Genomic DNA, 25,963 nt, shown 5'->3' with positions numbered 1-25,963 from the left:
TTCTGGCTGATGTTTTGGTCACTTTTGAATGTTGGTTGTGCTTTCACACTCGTGGTAGCTTGAGATGGACTCTACATCCCACACAAGTGGCTCAGGTAGTGCAGCTCTTCCAGGATGGCACATCAATGCGAGCTGTGGCAAGAAGATTTGCTGTGTCTATCAGTGTAGTGTCGAGAGGCTGGAGGCGCTACCAGGAGACGTGGAGGGGGCCGTAGGAGGGCAACAACCCAGTAGCAGCACCACTATCTCAGCCTTTGTGCAAGGAGAAACAGAAGAAGCACTTCTCAAAGGAGGTGTATGGAAGGCAGGCGGCATACGATTTAATGATGAGTACCTTGCTTGTGTGACAGTGTATCTTATAATTTGTGACAGCGATTTAGGAGCATGTCATAAAAAGAGCATTCTTTGTATACATCTTGACATAATCTAGGTGCTGATAAAATTGGGGGTACAGAAGTCTATATATTGGTGTTGTATCATTACATGTACCGTATATATAAATATAGACCAGTATTGTGTAAAATGTATATGTATTGCTGCCTTCTGCCAAGATACATGTTCTCCATTGTTTTTAATATGGTTGGGGGATCAGGTTTTCCTTAGTTATAGGTGTGATCTTTTCTAGCTAACAGGGGATCCTTCACTTTTGCATCTTGGTAGAGGGGTCCATTCATTTTGTAGGGTATATCCAGGGACCCTAGGGTAAGCCATCGTTGAGCGGGGGCGCCACAACGCTCCCCCTAGAGTGCTAACCCCCGCAGCTAGGAAGGTATCAGTACAGGCACCATAGCAGGAACAAGTATCCCTTTATCAGTGTTTGTGCACAGTGGTTTGTAGCACGGTATTTGTGATTTTTGTGTGTCGGTAGCCACAGGTTTGGTGGCATTTTAAATGAGTAATAAAATTTGTTTTTATGGGATTTGTTATGTTTTACATATTTGATATATACCCAGAATATTCTATTTAAATTGAAGACTTCCAAGTCTTCCAATGTAAGTTTTCCAAAATCTTTCTGTAAATTTTGGATATTTTTTATTTGTAAATTAAAAAAGCAATGTATTGGCTATTCTTTACAACTAACATAAAGTACAATGTGTCCTCAAAAAAATCTTTGAATCGCTTCAATATGTAAAAGTATTCCCAAGGTTCTCATCTAGTAAAGTAACATGTCAGTTTAGTTCTAGTTTAACCCCTTCAGGACATGACCCATTTCAGACATTTGATGTGAACAATTGGCTTCATCCTTAGATAAATCTGTAGTAAAGACCATTTACACCTTCATACATTCCAACAAGCCCCTTAACACTGGACAATATTTATGTTCATGAGAATGCATGTTCTCGATCATTGGTGTGATACCAACATTCCGCATCCGAATGAGCGAAAAATGCTTGTTTGCCAGTTGATTAGATCATTTATTTGGACACTGAAGTCATCGTTTTCAGCAGCAGAATTCTACTTGAAAGCAGCGACTGATCACCAACACTATGCTAACTGTGTACGGACCAAATTATATTAATGATTGTTCAGTCGCCTTACAGTTTGTATCAGCCCATGTATTTAAGGGCTTTAAGTGAGCACTGATTGACCTATGATGTTTGGAGTTTATTGGCAGAAATCTTATCTATGTAAACCCAGCCTGAGCATGTGTGTGCTCAGTCTTTTTACTTACTTTTGGGAGCATTAACTTTTTAACGGCTTTTTGAGCTATTGAGGTTGATTTGGAGAGTGTGGCTGTGTGCACATGGTGCATTTTTGCAGCGTTTTTCCCATTCTGAATTGGCCCAAAAACACTAGAGAATCCAAGTTATGCCAGCAAAGTCAATAAGAATCCTGAAGTGCCGTGCACATGCTTGTATTTTTCCTTTCAGGATTTGTGCTGCTTTTAAAGCTGCAGTATGTCAAATCTTCATTTTGTCGTTGCCTTGTTTTTTGCCCAAGAACTTCAATTGAATCAGTGAAATACACAGGAAAAATGCAGGTCTAAAAATGTTTGCGGATTTGCTGAGTTTATGCTTGAGTTTTTCCGAACTTCCTATGGCGTTTGCCATGCTTTCATCTGTGTGACAGCGGTAAAAACACTGGTGACTCTGATCTGCCTTAAAATAGATATCACCATCCAGAGTACTGCGGGGTCATGCTGTCAGATGTTAGCTGTGACTGTGACCAGCGTCAAAAAGCTTAGCCATGGGAGCAGGCGCCGCTGATGGGCGTAGTCATGAGCCATCACTTGGGCTCAGTTAAAATAATGAAATAAATATTGAAATAAAAAGCACCGTATATAATCACCTTACACCTAATCAGTGAATCCCTTGTCTCCTTTAAAAAATCAAAAATAAAAAAACACCATATACTCACCTTAACGCCTAATCCGTGATGCCTATGTAACCTGGATAAAAATATAATAAACCACCATATTTATCACCTATCCGCCATAATTCATACTGTCTCACGATGATTTGGATCACTTTTAGAGCAGTCACATCAGCTGATGCTACTGCTCTACACAGCATAGGAGCGCTCCTTCAGTGTGTAGTGCTGAATTGCGGTGAGAAAGTTCACCGGAGTTCATCAGCAGATGAGCCCCGGTGATATCATTTACGGCACCACTGCTTTGTGAGAAAGTTCTCACGCAGCAGCGGTGCTGTGGGTTAGTTTATCGGGATTCATCAAGTGATGAACTTCGGTGCTCTTTCTCACTGCAACTCTGTGCTACACACTGACACAGGAGCGATTCCCTCCTATGTCGTTGTGAGCCTGCTGTTCTTGAGAGCAGTCACATCAGTGACTGCTCTCAGTCATCAGGATCGTCGTAGGACATTATGGATTATCTCTTCTCACAGGTGAGTTTTTTTTTTTTTTAGGGGGCAATGGCATCGGGGACTAAGTGTTAAGATGAGTGTAATTTTTGTTTTTAAATGTGTAAAACATCATGGTCATTTGTTTCAAATAAAGGACTTTATTCTGGGTGTTTTTTATTTAGAATTTGAATATGGGGTTAGTAATGGGATTGTCTCTCCATTACTAACTCCAGGTCAGCCTTGTATTGGCAGTTGACCTGAAGTCCCCTTCTATCACCCCACTTGCCACCACATCAGGGCAACTGGGAAGAGCAAGGCTAAGCACCAAATTTGGTGCATCTTATTGATGTGCCATTTCTGGGACTGCTGTGAGCTTATGTTTTTAGTTTGGGAGAGGATTAATACTCATGGCCCTTTCCTAGGCTATTAATGTCAACTCACAGCTGACTGTTTAGCCTTTGCTGGTTAGAATTTGTAAATGGACCCTATGTAAAAAAAATAGTGGTTACAGCCTATGTAGGTTCATTCTGTGACTGTTCCTACATAAAGAGAAACCAACCTAAATGGTAACTAGGGTATATTGGAAATACACTAAACCACAGCAAAAAACAAAACCCTAAAAGCATTTTGTATTCATAAATATTTAAAAAGACCAAATGATCAACACTAGACAAATACATAAATTACCATAACCAAACTGAAATTGGGTATTGGTACAAGGGTACTAATCTGGAAGGTACCAGATTAAAGATAACGGTACACAAACCTAATGTGGCCCTAAAAGTCCTACACACGCTGTACCTTCCTGACAGTGGAGGTTGGCACCCTAAGTTCGACACCGCGCACCCACTCTGCGATTTGAAAAGCGATATTCAGGTCCTGCGATAAATCAAAATATTCCAGGGCATCTGAAGTGTAGCTGAAGACAAAACTCCCAAAGTCTTTGACAGTTTATTTAAAAAAAGCAGGTTTGTTTGTATGGTCACAGGAAAAGTCCTCTGCTAATTGTGTAGCTTCTGGATCTCTTGCCAAAATTGCTGATTTTTCTCTTGTGCTTAAATGCAAGACGTGTGGCCTGAGCAGGTCCTGTTTACAGCCGCCTCATTGACATCAGTAGCGGTGTTGACTAGAGATGGGCGCTGGCCGGGGGCGTGGCCTAGCAGGAGATGTGAGAGGACGCTTGCCGGACCTCTCCCGCTGCCCGAACGGAGATTTAAGTGATTCTGAAGGCGCCGCCGAACGCCAAACACCGGAGGAGCAGCTCCTGAGTGGCCGGGGAGCAGGGAGAGCGAAAAGCGCGCTGCAGGAGCCGGGGGAAAATGACGCGCAAAAGGCAGAAAGAAGCCGGGGTGGCCGGCTGCACGCGCTCCCAAGATGGCGCCGACAGCGCAGCGGAGGAGGCGGCAAAGGCAGGCGCTGCTTACCAGAAGCGGCTAGAAATACTAGCAAAGCTGGAGCAGTTTGCCAGAACAGAGGAGGCAGGACGGATGATGCAAGGAGCTGAAGGAGAGGTGACAGGAGGAGCAGTGGACTCAGTGGAGCAGACGGGTGAGCAGGCTGGGGCACAGAGGGAGGTGGTGGAGAGCGAATCCTGCTTAGCACCCACCATAACACCAGCCATAAGCAATGCCCCACTAGATAAGGGGGCTGGGCTGGCCCTGGATTGTGCAGCACAGCTGGGAACTGTATGTATTGATGAGGCTGCGGAGCCGACCCTGAGGGACATTTTCTCTGCTATATTGTCTTGCAAGACTGCTTTAACAACCCTAACTGCTCAGGTGGATGGCCTGAAGGGGGAGGTCTCCTCGTTTCGCTCAGCCATGCACAAAATGGAGGGGAGAGTTGAACTGTTAGAGGAACGTGTAGGGGGAGCGGAGGACCAAATTGCCGAAATGACTAAAAGGGAGAAAAAATACATCCAGCGCATTTCAGAGTTGGAGCTTAAAACTGACGATCTGGAGAACCGCTCACGTAGGAATAACTTGAGAATTGTTGGTGTGCCTGAAAAGGCAGAAGGAAACAACCCCACGGAATTTATTGAAACATGGTTGAAAACTAAGGTGGGAGGAGATAGTCTCACTAAATTATTCGCGGTTGAAAGAGCGCACAGGGTGCCGTCCAGACCTTTGCCCCCTGGATCCCCTCCAAGGACTTTTCTGGCTAAAATCCTGAATTATAGAGACCGAGATATTCTGATGAGGAAGGCCAGGAATATGGAGGAATTAACCATCGATGGAAATCGAGTATCCATCTATCCTGACTATTCCACAATTGTGCAGAGGCTTAGGATGAAGTTTGGAGAGACTAAAAGACGTCTGCGTGAACTGGGCCTGGCTTATTCTATGATGTATCCGGCAAAACTACGCGTGGTGGCTATGGATAAGGTCCACTTTTTCCAGAGCCCTGAGGAAGTGTCACACTGGTTGGATCTGAACGCGAAGCGTATTGAAGCGAAAGGGAACCGCTGAGGAGGATCAGGAGTGATTTTCTGTCTAAAGTGTTCATCTGACAGAATTAACTGAGCTACGGGTTCACTGTGACAGAATACTGGAGTAACTTGTTTTGAAGGACTAGTGCGCTTTGGTTGTGTTCGGCGGCGCAACTGTTTTTACATTATGTTTCAGATGGGCGGGGGGAGGGGAACGACTGTTGGATAGTGGGAAATTTATTGTGGGTGAGTGTCGGCTTCTAAGTCACTGGTAGGAGTGTTAGTACGTTCCCCTTTTTCTCATATAGAGAGGGAGTAGGAGTTGTGTGAGGGAGGAGGTTATTGAGGGAGGGAGAGGTAAGGTTTAGGTTAATTTGTAATAATGAGGGATGGGGGGGAGGTTTGGGGGGGGAGGGGTCAGTTTAGGGGAGGGGGGAAGAAGATCAAAGGATGGGAGAAGAATATTTTCATTGTTTGGCAATATGATGGGAGATAAAGTTAAAATTTTGAGCTGGAACATTAGAGGTCTATCAAACAATACAAAGCGTACGGCGATTTTGCAATATATCTTGAAACAGAGGCCCTCGCTGATATGCCTTCAGGAAACCCATTTAGTAAAAGAAAAAGTGGATATACTGCATAAAAGATGGGTGAGGAGGGCGTACCATGCGACGTTCTCGAACTATGCTAGAGGGGTGTCGATTCTGGTGCACACGAACGTACCGTTTGAGGAGGTGGAGGTGACGATAGACAGTGATGGACAATATGTATTCCTAGTGTGTAAAGTATTCGCTAAATTGATATGTGTAGTGTCGGTATATATTCCTCCACCGTACTCGGGGAAAAAACTGCAGGAAATTCTTAATATAGCCGGTAGATGGGGAGGAGTTCCTTTGCTTATATTGGGAGATGTCAATAACATTATTAACGATCACTGGGATAAGGGTCAACACGCACAGCTGAGGGCGGAAGGGAATGAGACAGCGTTTGGTAGTTATTTGAAAGAAGTAGCATGGAGGGATCTGTGGAGAGTCCGTAACACTGACACGTACTGCTTTTCCTGCTATTCGGCGACACATGGCTCGTTGTCTCGCATCGATTTGGCCCTGGGCAATGAAGGAATGGACGGGCTAGTGGAGGAGGTGGCGTATATGGCTAGGGTAGTCTCGGACCATAGTCCGCTTGTGGTAACACTGAAAATTGAAAGCCTGGGGGAGATAGCTAAGCGGGGGTGGAAAATTAACCCTTTCTGGTTGCAAATTCTGGATATGGGAAAGATAGGGGAGGAGCTGGAGGAGTTCTTTCTAATTAATAAAGGTAGTGCAGCGAAATATGTGGTGTGGGATACCATGAAGGCATTCTTGAGGGGGATATTATTTAGAGAGATATCTAGGCACAAAACACGAACAAGGGAATCTGATAAAGCGATAATGGAAGAATTGAAGGTAGCGGAGGCTGCATTGAATGATCTGCGCTCACAGGACACCATAAAACGTATGAAGAAGGCTCAGGAGGAGGTGAATAAGTTACACTTACGTAGAGCAGAAAGGACAAGGAATTTCCAAAGAGAGGCATTTTATGCGGAGGGAGAGAAAGTGGGGCATCTGCTGTCGGTGGTGGCATCGGCGCAAAGGGAATCGGCACATGTACATGCCCTAGAATTGGAAAATGGCAGTATTGTTACACAGGGGGCCCAAATTATGGAAGGATTTAAGGGTTTTTACAGCAAACTATATACATCACGATTGGAACAGGGAGAAGAAGAAATTGACAGGTTCTTAGAGGTGGCAGACTTGCCTAGAATAGAGACAGAGGATAGAGACTGGTTGGATAGGCCGTTTACGGTGGAGGAATTGGAGGGGGCCTTGAGGTCCATGGCGGGAGGGAAGGCGCCGGGGGCGGACGGCATTCCTGTCGAAATATACGGCAACTTTGCTGAGGAGCTGATGGCTCAGTTGTTGGAGGTCTTTGAGGAGTCACTGGAGAGGGGTATATTGCCTGATTCCATGAGGGAGGCCATTATTGTGGTCATCCCCAAACCAGACAAGAACCCAAGATTGCCGGAGTCATATAGGCCGATATCACTCCTAACGACAGATGTCAAGATTCTGGCTAAGGCCCTGGCGAACAGGCTGACCCGGGTGATAGAAAAAGTGGTTCATTCGGACCAATCAGGCTTTATGCCTAATAAATCAACTGCCATTAACTTGAGAAGGCTATTTCTTAATATGCAAATACCGGCTGATAATGCTGGCAAGAGAGTGGTGGTTTCCCTCGATGCACACAAGGCCTTTGATAGTATAGAATGGCAATACCTGTGGTCGGTGCTGAGTCGTTGTGGGTTTGGGCCAGTCTTTGTGTCATGGGTGAGACTCCTATACTCCTCTCCGGTGGCCAAAATCAGGGTGAACAATATGATGTCAGACAGCTTTCAGCTTTTTAGAGGTACAAGGCAGGGGTGCCCGTTGTCCCCGCTGCTGTTTGCTTTGGCGGTGGAACCGCTGGCAGCGACTATCAGACGGTCTCAAATGGTGAAAGGGTTTTTATATGGGAAGATGGAGGAAAAAATCGCCTTATATGCAGATGACATACTGCTTTTCCTTGAGAGCTCTGGGGAACCACTAAGAAATGTAATAGCATTAATCGAGAGATTTGGGCAAATTTCAGGGCTAGTTATTAATTGGGACAAATCGAGCGTTATGCAGATAGATAGAGAAGTGGATTGTACAAGGGAGGTGGAAGAAGATACAAAATTAAGGGTGGTCACTCAGTTTAAATATTTGGGGATTCAGGTAGCTCTTCCCTTAACTAGATTTGAGGAACTTAATCTCGAGCCTTTAGTAACTAAGATACGCACTAAGATCTCAGCTTGGAGTAAGCTAAATTTGTCAGTGGTAGGAAGAGTAAATCTCCTTAAGATGGTGGTGATGCCTCAGATCCTGTATGTCCTACATAATTCTCCGGTATGGATCCCGATGAGAACATTCCGTAAGCTGAAATCGATATTTGGAGAGTTGGTGTGGGGAAAGAAGAGCCCGAGGATTAGGCAGGAGACTTTGCAGAGACCCAAAGATGAGGGGGGGCTTGCGTTACCCAACCCATGGTTATACTTTCTGGCTGCACAGAGCCAACATCTTAGGGGATGGGGGAAAGGGTTAGTGGAAGAAATGGGTCACAGTAGTCTGGTGCATATTAGCGGGGTATGGCCCTTGAGTTTGGGTCTGGAATCAGGACTATTTAGGAAATTGGGGAATGGCTTTCCCACCATGAATTTAATTCATAGAGTATGGCAGATGCTGAAGCGTATTAGGGGAATTGGGGGCTTCACGGAATTTTCACCTATCTGGGATAACTCATCTCTTCAAGAATTTAACCATATGGAAGGAATGGGAGAATGGAGAGAAAAGGGTATTAGGCTATTAGGACAATTGATTCACAGTGGGAGTCTTAGATCTTATGATGCGCTTCGGCAGGAATTTCAGTTTCCGGGATTAAAATGGTATCAATATAGGAGAGTTCAGCATGCTTTTCAGGCACAGAGGAAGAGGGGGCCCATAGTGGTTCAGAAAGATCTCATGTTAGACTGTATTCTAAATAACAATGGAACAAAGGGGGCTATATCGGAAGTATATGGGGATTTACTACACACATTCTTGGAGGATTACCCGATTAAAGCTAGAGGAAAATGGGAGGCCGAACTGGGGGAAATAGACGATGACAAATGGGGGTCTATTCTGGAATACATACCTAAATTGTCAATGAGTGAGCCTGGGAGACTCTCGCAATTGTATGTGGTTAATAGGGCCTATAGGACACCTGACTTGTTGTTCAAAGCCGGAGTGAGATTGGATTCTGAGTGCCCTAGGTGCACTCAGACTGAGGCGGGTATGCTCCACATGTTGTGGGTGTGCCCCAGGCTCTTTTCATATTGGGTAGCAGTGTTGAACCAAATTGGAGTGCTTTATGGATGTGCGATTCCCAGGGATCCAGTGGTTTGTATACTTGGGTATGTGGAGGAGTTGTCGGCCGATGAAACTGCCAAAATGGCAATAGCTAGATTGCTCTTCGTTGCAAGGAAAGTGATTGCGAGATACTGGATTAGGGAGGAACCTCCAACCAGACGAGAATTTACCGCACAGGTGAATCATATTGTCCAGCTCGAAAAAAGCATTTATACCAAGAGGAATAGGATGGGGTTTTTTCAAAAGCTATGGCAGCCATGGCTAAATGGGAATGATTAAGAGGTTGTGGTAAATAATGTTAATAATACAATTTGTCTGTAATAAAAATGATCTTCTTGGGGAGGAGGGGGGAAAGTTGGGGTTGGTTATCTGAAGGAGGGAGGGGGGAGAAGGGGTATATTTTCTTGTTAAAATGAAAAACACAAATGCACTTTGTTGTATGAATAGATAACATTTATTATGTTCAATAAAAATTTATCTGATAAAAAAGAGATGGGCGCTGGCCGAACGGTTACAAAAAGTTTGGCTACCAGAACAGTACCCGGACCCCATTCACTTGAATGGGGAGCCCGAACATCCAGTGTTTGCTGCACTGTCGTGTGTCAGGTGAAATCATCCCCGCCGGTCAGAGAGCTGCGGTTCCCACGCTGTCAGAAGAGAGCGTGATTGCTCAGCTGTGATCGGAGTTATAAAGTTTACCTCCTCTCACTGGTGTCAACTGATGGGACAACTGCTCCCATCATCCGACATCTGCTTCCGCTAATAACAGAGAGAGCAGGAGCGGTGGATGGGAGTATTCATCAGCCAGCTCCTGCACTGTAAATAAATAATAAAAAAAAAAAATAAGGTATGGGTTCCCCTGTATTTTTGTTAACCAGCCAGGCAAAACTCACAGCTGGGGGCTGCAACCCTCAGCTGTCAGCTTCAGCAAGGCTAGTTATCAAGAATAGAGGGGTCCCCACACCATATTTTTAAGTTATTTAAATAAATAATTAAAAAAACAGTGTGAGGTCCCCACCATTTTTGACAACCAACCTTGCTAAAGCAGACAGCTGGGGGCTGGTATTCTCAGGCTGGTAAGAGGCCAAGGATAATGTCCCCCCCCCCCCCCCCCCCCAGCCTAAAAATAGCAGCCCTCAGCTGCCCAGAAAAGGCACATCTATTAGATGTGCCAATTCTGGCGCTTTGCCCGGCTCTTCCCACTTGCCCTGTAGCGGTGACAAGTGGGGTAATAGTTGGGGGGGTTGATGTCACCTTTGTATTGTCTGGTGACATCAAGCCCGTAATGGAGAGACGTCTATAAGACGCCCCCATTACTAACCCCATAGTCACATTGTATGAAAACAGACACCAAGAATAAAGTCCTTTAGTTGAAAAAATGACACAGACTCCTTTAATAACCTCAATTAAACCATACTTACGACCTCGCCTAATTCCACTGAAGGCCCCGTTCTCCTGTAGGAAACCAAAAATAGTAAAACAACAATGGAATACCATACCTGTCCATCGTTCTGTCCCACGCTGTAATCCATGTCTGGGGGAAAAACCGTTTTCAACCTGGACAGTGCCAAGATGCGACCGTCCAGGCTTAGAACCACTGGTGACTGAACTGCTGCGAGAGCAGCCCCAGTGACTGGAGGTGACGTCATCGAACGTCCTGTTCGGGTTCCCATCTCCAGTGTTGACATGTTTTCAATATAACAACATATCCCTTAAATAAATACTTGATTAGGGAGAAGATGGTCCATTGCAAAAATTAAGTTGTTTTCTCGGGCATGCGCAAGTGCGCTGCCCTTCGAACTTACAGCGCAGGGGATGCTAATGAAGGAAGAGTAGGTGGCGCCCGGCACGCAGAGGCCCTGAGTGATGTCTGTGTCAAGGGTGAAAGATATGCCCCCAGGTCTAATTCGAGGTATGAGGGGCACATTATAAAAGCGATTATTGCAGCTTTTGCAGGGACCCGAACTAAAAGAGCCACCTTGACAGAATGCAACATTAGTGCTGCACAAGGTGGCTCTTTTAGTTACAACTGCCGGGGAGTGACAGGTTCCCTTTAATGTAGATGCCATGGCATGCTGGATTTTTTTGAACTATGACCTGGGTGAGGAAAAAAAAAGTTTAGTCAAATCATGTTTGTTCAATTCAGATGGCTAAACATGATTTGACTAATCAACTTTGCCCTATATGAAAACTCTATACAGGATGCATTCATTTTGATCATGTCAGCATGATACTTTATGTTCTGCCTGCTTGAATTTTTATTATAGTTTTTAATATAACTCATGAAAAATTTGATCTTTTAAAATTAATTTTTGCAATGGATGGACTCTTTCCCTAAACAAGTATTTATTTAAGGGATGTGTTATATTTAGTTTGAGGTAATTTTTGCCTTTCAAAAAATTTTTGGACTGTTTCAAAATGTTTTCAGTATAGAAAATAATTTCTTCCGGTCTTTTTTGCGTTTATTTTATCCAACAGAATAACACCGACGCCTCTTGGGGAAGGAAAAAGTACCGTTACCATTGGGCTTGTGCAGGCCCTGACTGCTCATAAAAATATCAATTCCTTTGCATGTCTGAGACAGCCCTCACAAGGACCCACTTTTGGAGTCAAAGGTGAGCTTCAACTTCATTATCCTTCTGTGTCCACTTGCTAGTAGAATAAGATCACAAGAAATCTGTCCCCACTTAGTGTCCTACACATAGAGATTTTGAAGGTGCCATGGTTTGGGTCCACTCCTCATTAGAAGTGAATGTTTTTAATGTACGGTATGTTAAAAGAACAGACATTTGGTTCCCATCAGTTTCAGTGGATGGGAACATGGCAGGACTATCTCATTTTCACTAGTTTCCAATTGTTTAGTTGCTTAAAGGGAATCTGTCACTCCAAAAATCGTATATGAGCTAAGGCCACCGGCATCAGTGGCTTATATACAGCATTCTGTAATGCTGTAGATAAGCCCCCGATGTAACCTGAAAGGTAAGAATAACAGGTTACCGTATATACTCGAGTATAAGACGACCCCCCTAATTTTGCTACACAAAACTGGGAAAACTTATTGACTCGAGTATAAGCCTAGGGTGGAAAATGCAGCAGCTACCGGTGAATTTCAAAAATAAAAATAGATGTTCCATGCCGTTCATTATGGCCCCATAGATGCTCCATATAAAGCTGTGCCACATATAATGCTCCATACATTTCATTATGGCCCCATAGATGCTCCACATAAAGCTGTGCCATATATAATGCTCTGCACTAGTGTTGAGCGATACCTTCCGATATCGGAAAGTATCGGTATCGGTTTGGATCGGCCGATATTCAAAAAATATCGGATATCGCCGATACCGATACCCGATCCCAATGCAAGTCAATGGGACCAAAATATCGGAATTAAAATAAACCCTTTCTTTCCTTGTAGGTTCATTCTACCTGAAGGAAAACAACTAAGAATAATGTAGGATGTATGGGGGAGGTGGCGGAGACATTAAAGGCAATGAGGATTAGTCCAATCAAATAGAATAGCATGTTTTTTTTTTTTTTTTAAAGAAGTTCGGATTGAAAAAGATATTGAGTATGTAAATTTTTTTTATTTTGTCAGATATTGATGTTTCACTATTCCACGCCCTTCCCCTTCTTTTTTTTCTTTTTTTTTTTTTTCTTTTCCCACACTTTCATCTTCATCATCATCAGCATCCTTGACATCAACTTCTTCACCTTATTCATCTTCTTCTTCATCTTCTACCTATTTTTTTTTTTATTACATTCTTCATATTCATTTTCTTCAACTATTATTATTCTTCCTATTCTACATATTCTTTTTATTCCACTGTTATTATTCTTCCTATTCTACTTCTTCATCATATTCTCATTTGTGACAGGCATTCCCGTAGTTGTTATCTATAAAAGTTGGAAGATTACACCTTCCGTTCTGCCAGTCACAAAAGTTACATTTGTCCGCGTTCAGTTTGGCCTGCAGCATCAGGCTTTATCCAGGGGCACCACGAGGAGGAACGGACTCACCCCCATACACTGCTTAGTCTTCTTCTGCATATAATTTAGATAATATCTTTTGCTCTGATATTAAGTCTTATGCTTAATGTTCTTCTGCTCTTTGTTCTGCAGCCTCTTGTTCTTCTGCTTCTCGGTCTTCCATGTTGTCGTCTCCAGGGTCTTCGTCTCCAGTGTCGTCATCTCCGCCGTCGTCGTCTCAGCCGTCGTCGTCTCCGCCGTCGTCGTCGTCGTCGTCATCGGGGTGGTCTTCCGGGTCGTCGTCATCGGGGTGGTCTTCCGGGTTGTCGACGTTAGGGTCTTCAACTTTGAAATGTAGCAGAAGGTACAAGAAGGCTGAGAAAATGCCAAGAACCAGCTGATGGAACTGGAACTCGGATGGCTACCCGAAGGTTCAAGAGCCTATGGAACTACCGAGGACCAGCTGACGTTACTGGAACCCGGTTACTAAGCAGGAGGTACCCGTGCTAAAAAGCACTACCAAGGACCGCCTGACGTTGGCGGATCTCGGATACCCAGAAGGAGGCACCTAAGCCAAAGGCTCTGCCCGGAACCAGATGACGTTACTGGAACCAGGATGGGGAGCAGAAGGTACAAGAGCAAAAGACACTGCCGAGAACCAGCTGACGGTACTGGAACCCGGATGGGTAGCCGAATGTCCAAGAGCCAATGGAACTACCAAGGACCAGCTGACGTTACTGGAACCCGGTTACTAAGCAGGAGGTACCCGTGCCTGAAAGCACTACCAAGGACCACCTGACATTGGTGGAACTTGGATACCCAGAAGGAGGCACCTAAGCCAAAGGCTCTGCCCGGAACCAGCTGACGGTACTGGAACCAGGATGGGGAGCAGAAGGTACAAGAGCAAAAGACACTGCCGAGAACCAGCTGACGGTGCTGGAACCAGGTGGTGGACCCGAAGGCCCACAGGAGAGGAGAGAACAGCTAGGCCGCGAGGCAGCCGCAGTTACCGAACCCCAACAGTCCTACAGGGGGAGCTGGGCCTACTGGCACTACAGAACCAGCCTTGACTACCAGTTCACGCAGCCCACATAGGAAGCTCCTAAACTGGAGGCACCCTGGAGTTGGCTAACTCGACCGCCCCACGACGGGGCAAGCATAGGCGTCTCAGTGAAGTTGACACAACCCGGAAACAGCTGACGGTGCTGAAACCAGGCTTGGCACGAGGGAGTACCTGTGACAAGAACACTGCCGAGAACCAGCTGGCGGTGCTGGAACCCGGATGCGTTGCCCCAGTGTGCAAGAGCCAATGGCACGACCGAGGACCAGCTGACGGTGCTGGAACCCGGTTACTAAGCTGTAGGTGCCCGCGCTTAAAAGCACTACCAAGGACCGCCTGGCGTTGGCGGAACTCGGATACCCAGGAGGAGGCACCTAAGCCAAAGGCTCGGCCCGGAACCAGCTGACGGTGCTGGAACCAGGTGGTGGACCCCAAGGCCCACAGGAGAGGAGAGAACAGCTAGGCCGCGAGGCAGCCGCAGTTACCGAACCCCAACAGTCCTACAGGGGGAGCTGGGCCTACTGGCACTACAGAACCAGCCTTGACTACCAGTTCACGCAGCCCACATAGGAAGCTCCTAAACTGGAGGCACCCTGGAGTTGGCTAACTCGACCGCCCCACGACGGGGCAAGCATAGGCGTCTCAGTGAAGTTGACACAACCCGGAAACAGCTGACGGTGCTGAAACCAGGCTTGGCACGAGGGAGTACCTGTGACAAGAACACTGCCGAGAACCAGCTGGCGGTGCTGGAACCCGGATGCGTTGCCCCAGTGTGCAAGAGCCAATGGCACGACCGAGGACCAGCTGACGGTGCTGGAACCCGGTTACTAAGCTGTAGGTGCCCGCGCTTAAAAGCACTACCAAGGACCGCCTGGCGTTGGCGGAACTCGGATACCCAGGAGGAGGCACCTAAGCCAAAGGCTCGGCCCGGAACCAGCTGACGGTGCTGGAACCAGGTGGTGGACCCCAAGGCCCACAGGAGAGGAGAGAACAGCTAGGCCGCGAGGCAGCCGCAGTTACCGAACCCCAACAGTCCTACAGGGGGAGCTGGGCCTACTGGCACTACAGAACCAGCCTTGACTACCAGTTCACGCAGCCCACATAGGAAGCTCCTAAACTGGAGGCACCCTGGAGTTGGCTAACTCGACCGCCCCACGACGGGGCAAGCATAGGCGTCTCAGTGAAGTTGACACAACCCGGAAACAGCTGACGGTGCTGAAACCAGGCTTGGCACGAGGGAGTACCTGTGACAAGAACACTGCCGAGAACCAGCTGGCGGTGCTGGAACCCGGATGCGTTGCCCCAGTGTGCAAGAGCCAATGGCACGACCGAGGACCAGCTGACGGTGCTGGAACCCGGTTACTAAGCTGTAGGTGCCCGCGCTTAAAAGCACTACCAAGGACCGCCTGGCGTTGGCGGAACTCGGATACCCAGGAGGAGGCACCTAAGCCAAAGGCTCGGCCCGGAACCAGCTGACGGTGCTGGAACCAGGTGGTGGACCCCAAGGCCCACAGGAGAGGAGAGAACAGCTAGGCCGCGAGGCAGCCGCAGTTACCGAACCCCAACAGTCCTACAGGGGGAGCTGGGCCTACTGGCACTACAGAACCAGCCTTGACTACCAGTTCACGCAGCCCACATAGGAAGCTCCTAAACTGGAGGCACCCTGGAGTTGGCTAACTCGACCGCCCCACGACGGGGCAAGCATAGGCGTCTCAGTGAAGTTGACACAACCCGGAAACAGCTGACGGTGCTGAAACCAGGCTTGGCACGAGGGAGTACCTGTGACAAGAACACTGCCGAGAACCAGCTGGCGGTGCTGGAACCCGGATGCGTTGCCCCAGTGTGCAAGAGCCAATGGCACGACCGAGGACCAGCTGACGGTGCTGGAACCCGGTTACTAAGCTGTAGGTGCCCGCGCTTAAAAGCACTACCAAGGACCGCCTGGCGTTGGCGGAACTCGGATACCCAGGAGGAGGCACCTAAGCCAAAGGCTCGGCCCGGAACCAGCTGACGGTGCTGGAACCAGGTGGTGGACCCCAAGGCCCACAGGAGAGGAGAGAACAGCTAGGCCGCGAGGCAGCCGCAGTTACCGAACCCCAACAGTCCTACAGGGGGAGCTGGGCCTACTGGCACTACAGAACCAGCCTTGACTACCAGTTCACGCAGCCCACATAGGAAGCTCCTAAACTGGAGGCACCCTGGAGTTGGCTAACTCGACCGCCCCACGACGGGGCAAGCATAGGCGTCTCAGTGAAGTTGACACAACCCGGAAACAGCTGACGGTGCTGAAACCAGGCTTGGCACGAGGGAGTACCTGTGACAAGAACACTGCCGAGAACCAGCTGGCGGTGCTGGAACCCGGATGCGTTGCCCCAGTGTGCAAGAGCCAATGGCACGACCGAGGACCAGCTGACGGTGCTGGAACCCGGTTACTAAGCTGTAGGTGCCCGCGCTTAAAAGCACTACCAAGGACCGCCTGGCGTTGGCGGAACTCGGATACCCAGGAGGAGGCACCTAAGCCAAAGGCTCGGCCCGGAACCAGCTGACGGTGCTGGAACCAGGTGGTGGACCCCAAGGCCCACAGGAGAGGAGAGAACAGCTAGGCCGCGAGGCAGCCGCAGTTACCGAACCCCAACAGTCCTACAGGGGGAGCTGGGCCTACTGGCACTACAGAACCAGCCTTGACTACCAGTTCACGCAGCCCACATAGGAAGCTCCTAAACTGGAGGCACCCTGGAGTTGGCTAACTCGACCGCCCCACGACGGGGCAAGCATAGGCGTCTCAGTGAAGTTGACACAACCCGGAAACAGCTGACGGTGCTGAAACCAGGCTTGGCACGAGGGAGTACCTGTGACAAGAACACTGCCGAGAACCAGCTGGCGGTGCTGGAACCCGGATGCGTTGCCCCAGTGTGCAAGAGCCAATGGCACGACCGAGGACCAGCTGACGGTGCTGGAACCCGGTTACTAAGCTGTAGGTGCCCGCGCTTAAAAGCACTACCAAGGACCGCCTGGCGTTGGCGGAACTCGGATACCCAGGAGGAGGCACCTAAGCCAAAGGCTCGGCCCGGAACCAGCTGACGGTGCTGGAACCAGGTGGTGGACCCCAAGGCCCACAGGAGAGGAGAGAACAGCTAGGCCGCGAGGCAGCCGCAGTTACCGAACCCCAACAGTCCTACAGGGGGAGCTGGGCCTACTGGCACTACAGAACCAGCCTTGACTACCAGTTCACGCAGCCCACATAGGAAGCTCCTAAACTGGAGGCACCCTGGAGTTGGCTAACTCGACCGCCCCACGACGGGGCAAGCATAGGCGTCTCAGTGAAGTTGACACAACCCGGAAACAGCTGACGGTGCTGAAACCAGGCTTGGCACGAGGGAGTACCTGTGACAAGAACACTGCCGAGAACCAGCTGGCGGTGCTGGAACCCGGATGCGTTGCCTTGCCTATTAAAGATTGTCTTCCTAGAGCCCCAACTAGCGGTGTTGGAGCAAAGGGTAAGCAGGGGGAGATGAGTGTAGGCCGAAGCCTGCACTGGAGGCAGCTTTGTGTCTGCGTTGCGTTTGCAGGACACTTTGCCGGCTACACACTGGGGGAACAGCTGGCGTTGCTGAACCCCACTAACACAATGGCGTGTGTTTTTATCTGTGCAGCTAGCACTTGCGGGCAAAAACTTGCGATGTTAGAGCCCGTGTTGAAGCAGGAGGAGGAGGAGAGGAGCAGAGTGTAGGCCGAAGCCTAGTTGAACCAATTTCAAAGGAAACCTTTAACCCCCCCCTCAGGTGTTACAAAGTACAAGAGACACACCTTGTGCAGTATTAATGCTGCACAAGTGAAAGGTTGCTCTATTAATTTGTCTACTTGCACACGCTGAATGAAAGACATACACAATTTACCCCATTCTACAGTAAAACTGTAGTGGATGCGTGACTTGGTTTTTTGATGAGACGCAGCACAGGTGTCCAAAATAACGCCTTGGTGCTTGGCGCAGCTTCCTGAGCGTTGTTATTTGCTGTACAGGAGTCTGCGCTCTTGTGTTATCCCTTGGCAATGCCCTGTTAGCGCTGCCCATCTTATGACCTCATTTCATGTTGGCCGGTGCGGTTAACGATGGCCATAAATCCCAGACCCACAGTGTCTTTTCATAAAGCCACACTGCGGTGCTGGGATTCGTGGCCTTGAGCAGTAAATATTTTGGCCGCTCACACACGTCCTTACACCTGCTTCAGACTGGGCGGCCTCTGCTGATCCCTTCTCGCATGCCGCGGCCATGAGGCTGCACAGTCTGAAGAAGGCGGAAGGAGATGAGTTAAGACAGGCGAAGATATGCACTGCTCGTGCCCATCAATCACACCCTCGCAGTCAAAATAATTAAGACAACGAGGAGCATTTTATTCAGGCAGGGCGGACGAACAGGCGCAAGTAGCCAACCAATGATGTCAGAAGACGGGAAGCGCTACCAAGGGGGGTGCTGCGTATCATTAGAAAGGAAAGTCACACCTCAGGGACAGTGGAATGGTCTCAAAGAGACACATTTTGTACGTGTTGAGTTCCACGTGGGCAAGGAGAAAACGTCAGCCACCTTGTACAAATGCAGCAGTACTGCTGTACAAGGTGGCTGTTATACATAGAAACACCTGGGGGTGGTGGCCAGGCTCCCTTCAATTTCAGTTCATGTGCCTGCGTGGCGTTTGCAGGTCACGTTGCAAGCTGCACAGCAGGGGAACAGCTGGCGGTGCTGAACCCCACTAACACATTGGCTGGTGTTTTTCTCTGTGCAGCTAGCATGTCCGGGCAGAAACTGGCGTTGTTTGAGCCCAGGGTCAGCAGGAGGAGGAGAGGAGCAAAGTGTAGGCCGAAGCCTGCACTGGTGGCAGCTTTTGTTCTGTTGTGCCAGCGTGGCTTGTGCTGGACACGTTGCCGACTACACAGCAGGGGAACAGCTGGCGGTGCTGAACCCCACTAACACATTGGCTGGTGTTTTTCTCTGTGCAGCTAGCATTTCCGGGCAAAAACTAGCGGTGTTTGAGCCCAGGGTCAGCAGGAGGAGGAGAGGAGCAGAGTGTTGGCCAAAGCCTAGTTGAACCAATTTCAAAGGTTACCTTTAACCCCCCCCTCAGGTGTTGCAAGGTACAAGAGCCACACCTTGAACAGCATTATTGATGCACAAGTCAAAGGTTGCTCTATTTAATTTTGCTCCTTGCACACGCTGAATTAAACACGTACACTATTTAGCCCATTATACTGTCAAACAGTAGTGGAGGCGTGACTACTAGTCTTTTTAAGGAGACGCAGCACAGGTGTACAAATTTACACCTAGGTGCTGTGCGCAGATTCCTTACCGTTGTTATTTGCAGTACAGGAAACTGCGCACTTGTGTTATCCCTTGGCAATACCCTGTTAGTGCAGGCCGTCTCATGACCTCATTTCATGTTGGCCGGTGCGGTTAACGATGGCCATAAATCCCAGACCCACAGTGGCTTTTCCTAAAGTCACACTGCGGTGCTGGGATTCGTGGCCTTGTGCAGTAAATATGTTCGCCGCTCACACATGTCCTTACACCTGCTTCAGACTGGGCGGCCTCAGCTGATCCCTTATCGCATGCCGCGGCCATGAGGCCGCACAGTCAGAAGAAGGCGGAAGGAGGGGAGTGAAAACAGGGGAACATATGCACTGCTCGTGCCCATCAATCACACCCTCGCAGTCAAAATATATGAGACAACGGGGGGCGTTGTGTCGGGCAGGGGGGACGCACAGGCACAGCCAGCCAACCAATGATGTCAGGAGACGGGCAGCGCTAACAATGGGGGTGCTGCGTGTCATTAAAAAGGAAAGTCACACCTCAGGGACATTGTAATGGTCTGTAATGAGACACATTTTGTACTTGTTGAGTTCCACGTGTGCAAGGAGAAAAAGTCAGCCACCTTGTACAAATGCAGCAGTACTGCTGTACAAGGTGGCTGTTATACATAGAAACACCTGGGGGGGTGGGGGGCAGGCTCCCTTCAATTTCAGTTCATGTGCCTGCGTGGCGTTTGCAGGTCACGTTGCAAGCTACACAGCAGGGGAACAGCTGGCGTTGCTGAACCCCACTGACACATTGACTGGTGTTTTTCTCTGTGCAGATTGCATGTCCGGGCAAAAACTAGCGGTGTTAGAGCCCAGGGTCAGCAGGAGGAGGAGGAGAGGAGCAAAGCGTAGGCCAAAGCCTGCACTGGTGGCAGCTTTTGGTCGGTTGTGCCAGCGTGGCTTGTGCTGGACACGATGCCGGCTACACAGCGGGGGAACAGCTGGCGGTGCTGAACCCCACTAACACATTGGCTGGTGTTTTTCTCTGTGCAGCTAGCATGTCCGGGCAGAAACTGGCGTTGTTTGAGCCCAGGGTCAGCAGGAGGAGGAGAGGAGCAAAGTGTAGGCCGAAGCCTGCACTGGTGGCAGCTTTTGTTCTGTTGTGCCAGCGTGGCTTGTGCTGGACACGTTGCCGACTACACAGCAGGGGAACAGCTGGCGGTGCTGAACCCCACTAACACATTGGCTGGTGTTTTTCTCTGTGCAGCTAGCATTTCCGGGCAAAAACTAGCGGTGTTTGAGCCCAGGGTCAGCAGGAGGAGTAGAGGAGCAGAGTGTTGGCCAAAGCCTAGTTGAACCAATTTCAAAGGTTACCTTTAACCCCCCCCTCAGGTGTTGCAAGGTACAAGAGCCACACCTTGAACAGCATTAATGATGCACAAGTCAAAGGTTGCTCTATTTAATTTTGCTCCTTGCACACGCTGAATTAAACACGTACACTATTTAGCCCATTATACTGTCAAACAGTTGTGGAGGCGTGACTTGTCTTTTTAACGAGACGCAGCACAGGTGTCAAAATTTGCACCTAGGTACTGGGCGCAGATTCCTGAGCGTTGTTATTTGCTGTACAGGAGTCTGCGCTCTTGTGTTATCCCTTGGCAATACCCTGTTAGTGCAGGCCGTCTCATGACCTCATTTCATGTTGGCCGGTGCGGTTAACGATGGCCATAAATCCCAGACCCACAGTGGCTTTTCCTAAAGTCACACTGCGGTGCTGGGATTCGTGGCCTTGTGCAGTAAATATGTTCGCCGCTCACACATGTCCTTACACCTGCTTCAGACTGGGCGGCCTCAGCTGATCCCTTATCGCATGCCGCGGCCATGAGGCCGCACAGTCAGAAGAAGGCGGAAGGAGGGGAGTGAAAACAGGGGAACATATGCACTGCTCGTGCCCATCAATCACACCCTCGCAGTCAAAATATATGAGACAACGGGGGGCGTTGTGTCGGGCAGGGGGGACGCACAGGCACAGCCAGCCAACCAATGATGTCAGGAGACGGGCAGCGCTAACAATGGGGGTGCTGCGTGTCATTAAAAAGGAAAGTCACACCTCAGGGACATTGTAATGGTCTGTAATGAGACACATTTTGTACTTGTTGAGTTCCACGTGTGCAAGGAGAAAAAGTCAGCCACCTTGTACAAATGCAGCAGTACTGCTGTACAAGGTGGCTGTTATACATAGAAACACCTGGGGGGGTGGGGGGCAGGCTCCCTTCAATTTCAGTTCATGTGCCTGCGTGGCGTTTGCAGGTCACGTTGCAAGCTACACAGCAGGGGAACAGCTGGCGTTGCTGAACCCCACTGACACATTGACTGGTGTTTTTCTCTGTGCAGATTGCATGTCCGGGCAAAAACTAGCGGTGTTAGAGCCCAGGGTCAGCAGGAGGAGGAGGAGAGGAGCAAAGTGTAGGCCGAAGCCTGCACTGGTGGCAGCTTTTGGTCGGTTGTGCCAGCGTGGCTTGTGCTGGACACGATGCCGGCTACACAGCGGGGGAACAGCAGGCGGTGCTGAACCCCACTAACACATTGGCTGGTGTTTTTCTCTGTGCAGCTAGCATGTCCGGGCAGAAACTGGCGTTGTTTGAGCCCAGGGTCAGCAGGAGGAGGAGAGGAGCAAAGTGTAGGCCGAAGCCTGCACTGGTGGCAGCTTTTGGTCGGTTGTGCCAGCGTGGCTTGTGCTGGACACGTTGCCGACTACACAGCAGGGGAACAGCTGGCGGTGCTGAACCCCACTAACACATTGGCTGGTGTTTTTCTCTGTGCAGCTAGCATTTCCGGGCAAAAACTAGCGGTGTTTGAGCCCAGGGTCAGCAGGAGGAGTAGAGGAGCAGAGTGTAGGCCGAAGCCTAGTTGAACCAATTTCAAAGGTTACCTTTAACCCCCCCCTCAGGTGTTGCAAGGTACAAGAGCCACACCTTGTGCAGCATTAATGCTGCACAAGTAAAAGGTTGCTCTATTTGTTTTGCTCCTTGCACACGCTGACTAAAACACGTACACTATTTAGCCCATTATACTGTCAAACAGTTGTGGAGGCGTGACTTGTCTTTTTAACGAGACGCAGCACAGGTGTCAAAATTTGCACCTAGGTACTGGGCGCAGATTCCTGAGCGTTGTTATTTGCTGTACAGGAGTCTGCGCTATTGTGATCCCTTGGCCATGCGCTGTGAGCGCTTCCTGTCTTCTGACCTCATTTCATGTCGGCCGTTGCGGTTAGCGATGGACATGAATCCCAGACCCACAGTGTGTTTTCAAAAAATCACACTGCGTGGCTGGGATTCGTGGCCTTGTGCAGTAAATAGGTTTGCCGCTTACACATGTCCTTACACCTGCTCCAGACTGGGCGGCCTCAGCTGATCCCTTATCGCCTACCACGGCCAGGAGGCCGCACAGTCTGAAGAAGGCGGAAGGAGATGAGTTAAGACAGGCGAACATATGCACTGCTCGTGCCCATAAACCACACCCTCGCTGACAAAATAAATATGACAACGAGGGGCGTTGTTTCTAGCAGGGCGGATGCACAGGCGCAGCCAGCTAACCATGATGACAAAAGACGGGAAACGCTACCAAGGGGGGTGCTGCGTATCATTACAAAGGAAAGTCACACCTCAGGGACAGTGGAATGGTCTCAATGAGACACATTTTGTACGTGTTGAGTTCCACGTGGGCAAGGAGAAAAAGTCAGCCACCTTGTACAAATGCAGCAGTACTGCTGTACTAGGTGGCTGTTATACATAGAAACACCTGGGGGGGTGGGGCCAGGTTCCCTTTTAATTTCAGTTCCTGTGCCTGCATGGCGTTTGCAGGTCACGTTGCCGGCTACACAGCAGGGGAACAGCTGGCGTTGCTGAACCCCACTAACACATTGGCTGGTGTTTTTCTCTGTGCAGCTAGCACTTCCGGGCAAAAACTAGCGGTGTTTGAGCCCAGGGTCAGCAGGAGGAGGAGAGGAGCAGAGTGTAGGCCGAAGCCTGCACTGGTGGCAGCTTTTGTTCTGTTGTGCCAGCGTGGCTTGTGCTGGACACGTTGCCGACTACACAGCAGGGGAACAGCTGGCGGTGCTGAACCCCACTGACACATCACCTAGTGTTTTTTTCTGTGTAGACAACACTTCCAGGTGGCAACTGACAGTGTTGAAACCCAGGGAATCAAAGAGGAGCAGAGTGTAGGCCGAAGCCTGCAGTGGAGCAAGTTGAAAGGGAACCTTTAACCCCCCCCCCCAGGCATTTGTTGCTGAAAGAGCCATCTTGTACAGCAGTAATACTGCACATGGAAAATGGTGGCTCCGAAAATTATGCTCCTTGCAAACGCTGAAGTACACACTCATATAATGTGTCCCCTCACACCGTCAAACCATCCCGGAAGTGGGACTTTCCTTTGTAATGTGACACAGCACAGCCGTCATTCCAACCCCCTTGGTGCCGGGCACCACCTCCTCAACGTTGTTTGGTTCTGTCACGGAGCCCGCACTGTAATGTTATCCCTTGGCCATGCACAGTTAGCGGTGCCCGTCTTCTGACATCATGTAGGTGTCAGGCTGGCAGTGCCTGTGCGTCCAAGCTGCCCGAGATCCAACCTTGCAGTGTCATCTAATGTAGTCCCACTGCGGGCCAGGGATCCATGGGCATGCGCAGTGCATATCATCGCCTCTCACTCACCTCCTTCCTGCTTCTTCAGACTGTGCGGCGTCACGGCCGTGGCATGCTATTAGGGATCAGCTGACGCCGCCTAGTCTGAAGAAGCGTGAAGAAGGGGAGTGAGAGGCTAGTATATGCACTGCGCATGGCCATGGATACCAGGCCCACTGTGGGATCACATTAGACGACACTGCGAGGTGTGATTTCGGGCAGCGTGGACGCACAGGCGCAGCCAGGACGACAACAAATGATGTCAGAGGACGGGCAGCGCAAACTGTGCATGGCCAAGGGATAACATAACAGCGCAGGGTCCATGACGGAATCAAACAACGCTAAGGAGGCAGCGCACGGTGCCAAGGGGGTAGCAATGACGGCTGTGCTGCGTCACATTACAAAGGAAAGTCCCACCTCCGGGACGGTTGGACGGTGTGAGGGGACACATTACATGAGTGTGTAGTTCAGCGTTTGCAAGGAGCATAATTTCAAGAGCGACCTTTCCCTTGTGCAGTATTAGTGCTGCACATGGTGGCTCTTTCAGTAACAAACGCCTAGGGGGGGGGGGGGGACAGGTCCCCTTACATTTTAGTTGTGCCAGCGTGGCGGTCGCATGACACGTTGCCGGATACACAGCTGGGGATCAGCTGACGTTACTGAACCCCAATAACAGAGGAGCGACTGTTGACTGTGCACACAGCACTTCCAGGCACCAACTGGCGGTGTTAGAGCCCAGGGACAGCAGGAGGAGCAGATTGGAGGTATTGCCGCACACACAGCTGGGGATCAGCTGACGTTACTGAACCCCAATAACAGAGGAGCGACTGTTGACTGTGCACACAGCACTTCCAGGCACCAACTAGCGGTGTTAGAGCCCAGGGACAGCAGGAGGAGCAGATTGGAGGTATTGCCGCACACACAGCTGGGGATCAGCTGACGTTACTGAACCCCAATAACAGAGGAGCGACTGTTGACTGTGCACACAGCACTTCCAGGCACCAACTGGCGGTGTTAGAGCCCAGGGACAGCAGGAGGAGCAGAGGAACAGAGTGTAGGCCGAAGCCTGATTGGAGCAAGTTGAAAGGAAACCTTTAACCCCCCCCCAAGACGTTTGTAGCTGAAAGAGCCATGTTGTGCAGCACTAAGGATGCAAAAGGAAAAGGTTGCTCTTTTAATTATGCTCCTTGCAAACACCGAAGTAAACACTAAAAATGTGTCCCTTTATACCGTTAAACCGTTCCGGAGGTGCGAATTTCCTTCGTAATGGGACACAGCACAGCTGTCATTCCTATCCCCTTGATGCCGTGCGCTGCCTCCTCAGCGTTGTTTTAAGCTGCCACGGAGCCTGCGCTGTTCTGTTAGCCCTTGGCCATGCCCAATTAGCGCTGCCTGTCTTCTGACATAATTTGGTGTCAGGCTGTCAGTGCCTGTGCGTCCACGCTGCTCCAGATCCCACCTCGCAGTCTCATCTAACGTAATCCCACTGCGGGCCTTGGAACCATGGGCATGCACAGTGCATAACCTCGACTCTCACTCCCCTCCTTCCCTCTTCTTCAGACTGTGCGGTGTCACGGCCGTGGCATGCTAGGGATCAGCTGACGGCGCACAGTCTAAAGAAGGCGGAGGGAAATGAGCGAGAGCCCGAGGGGAAGATATGCACTGCGCATGCCCATGGATCCCAGGCCCGCAGTGTGACTCAATCAGAAGACACTGCGAGGCGGGATCTCGGGCACCGCGGCCGCACAGGCGCAGCCAGCCTGACACCA

The 25,963-nt window shown here is 49.6% G+C and overlaps 1 protein-coding gene across 1 annotated transcript in view; it reads left to right on the top strand.

Annotated features, from left to right (window-relative positions):
• MTHFD1L (methylenetetrahydrofolate dehydrogenase (NADP+ dependent) 1 like) overlaps positions 1-25,963 on the top strand; it is a 336,729-nt gene that overhangs the window by 87,149 nt on the left and 223,617 nt on the right. Inside the window, exon 12 of the mRNA XM_069769141.1 lies at positions 11,670-11,806. Coding sequence (XP_069625242.1) covers positions 11,670-11,806 — 137 coding nt within the window. The remainder of the gene's footprint in view (positions 1-11,669; positions 11,807-25,963) is intronic.

This window comes from Ranitomeya imitator, chromosome 5 (genome assembly GCF_032444005.1).
Source record: "Ranitomeya imitator isolate aRanImi1 chromosome 5, aRanImi1.pri, whole genome shotgun sequence".
Taxonomy (NCBI): Eukaryota; Metazoa; Chordata; class Amphibia; order Anura; family Dendrobatidae; genus Ranitomeya; species Ranitomeya imitator.
The sequence above is the reverse complement of the archived record's forward strand: the minus strand, read 5'-3'. Positions and strand labels throughout refer to the sequence as shown.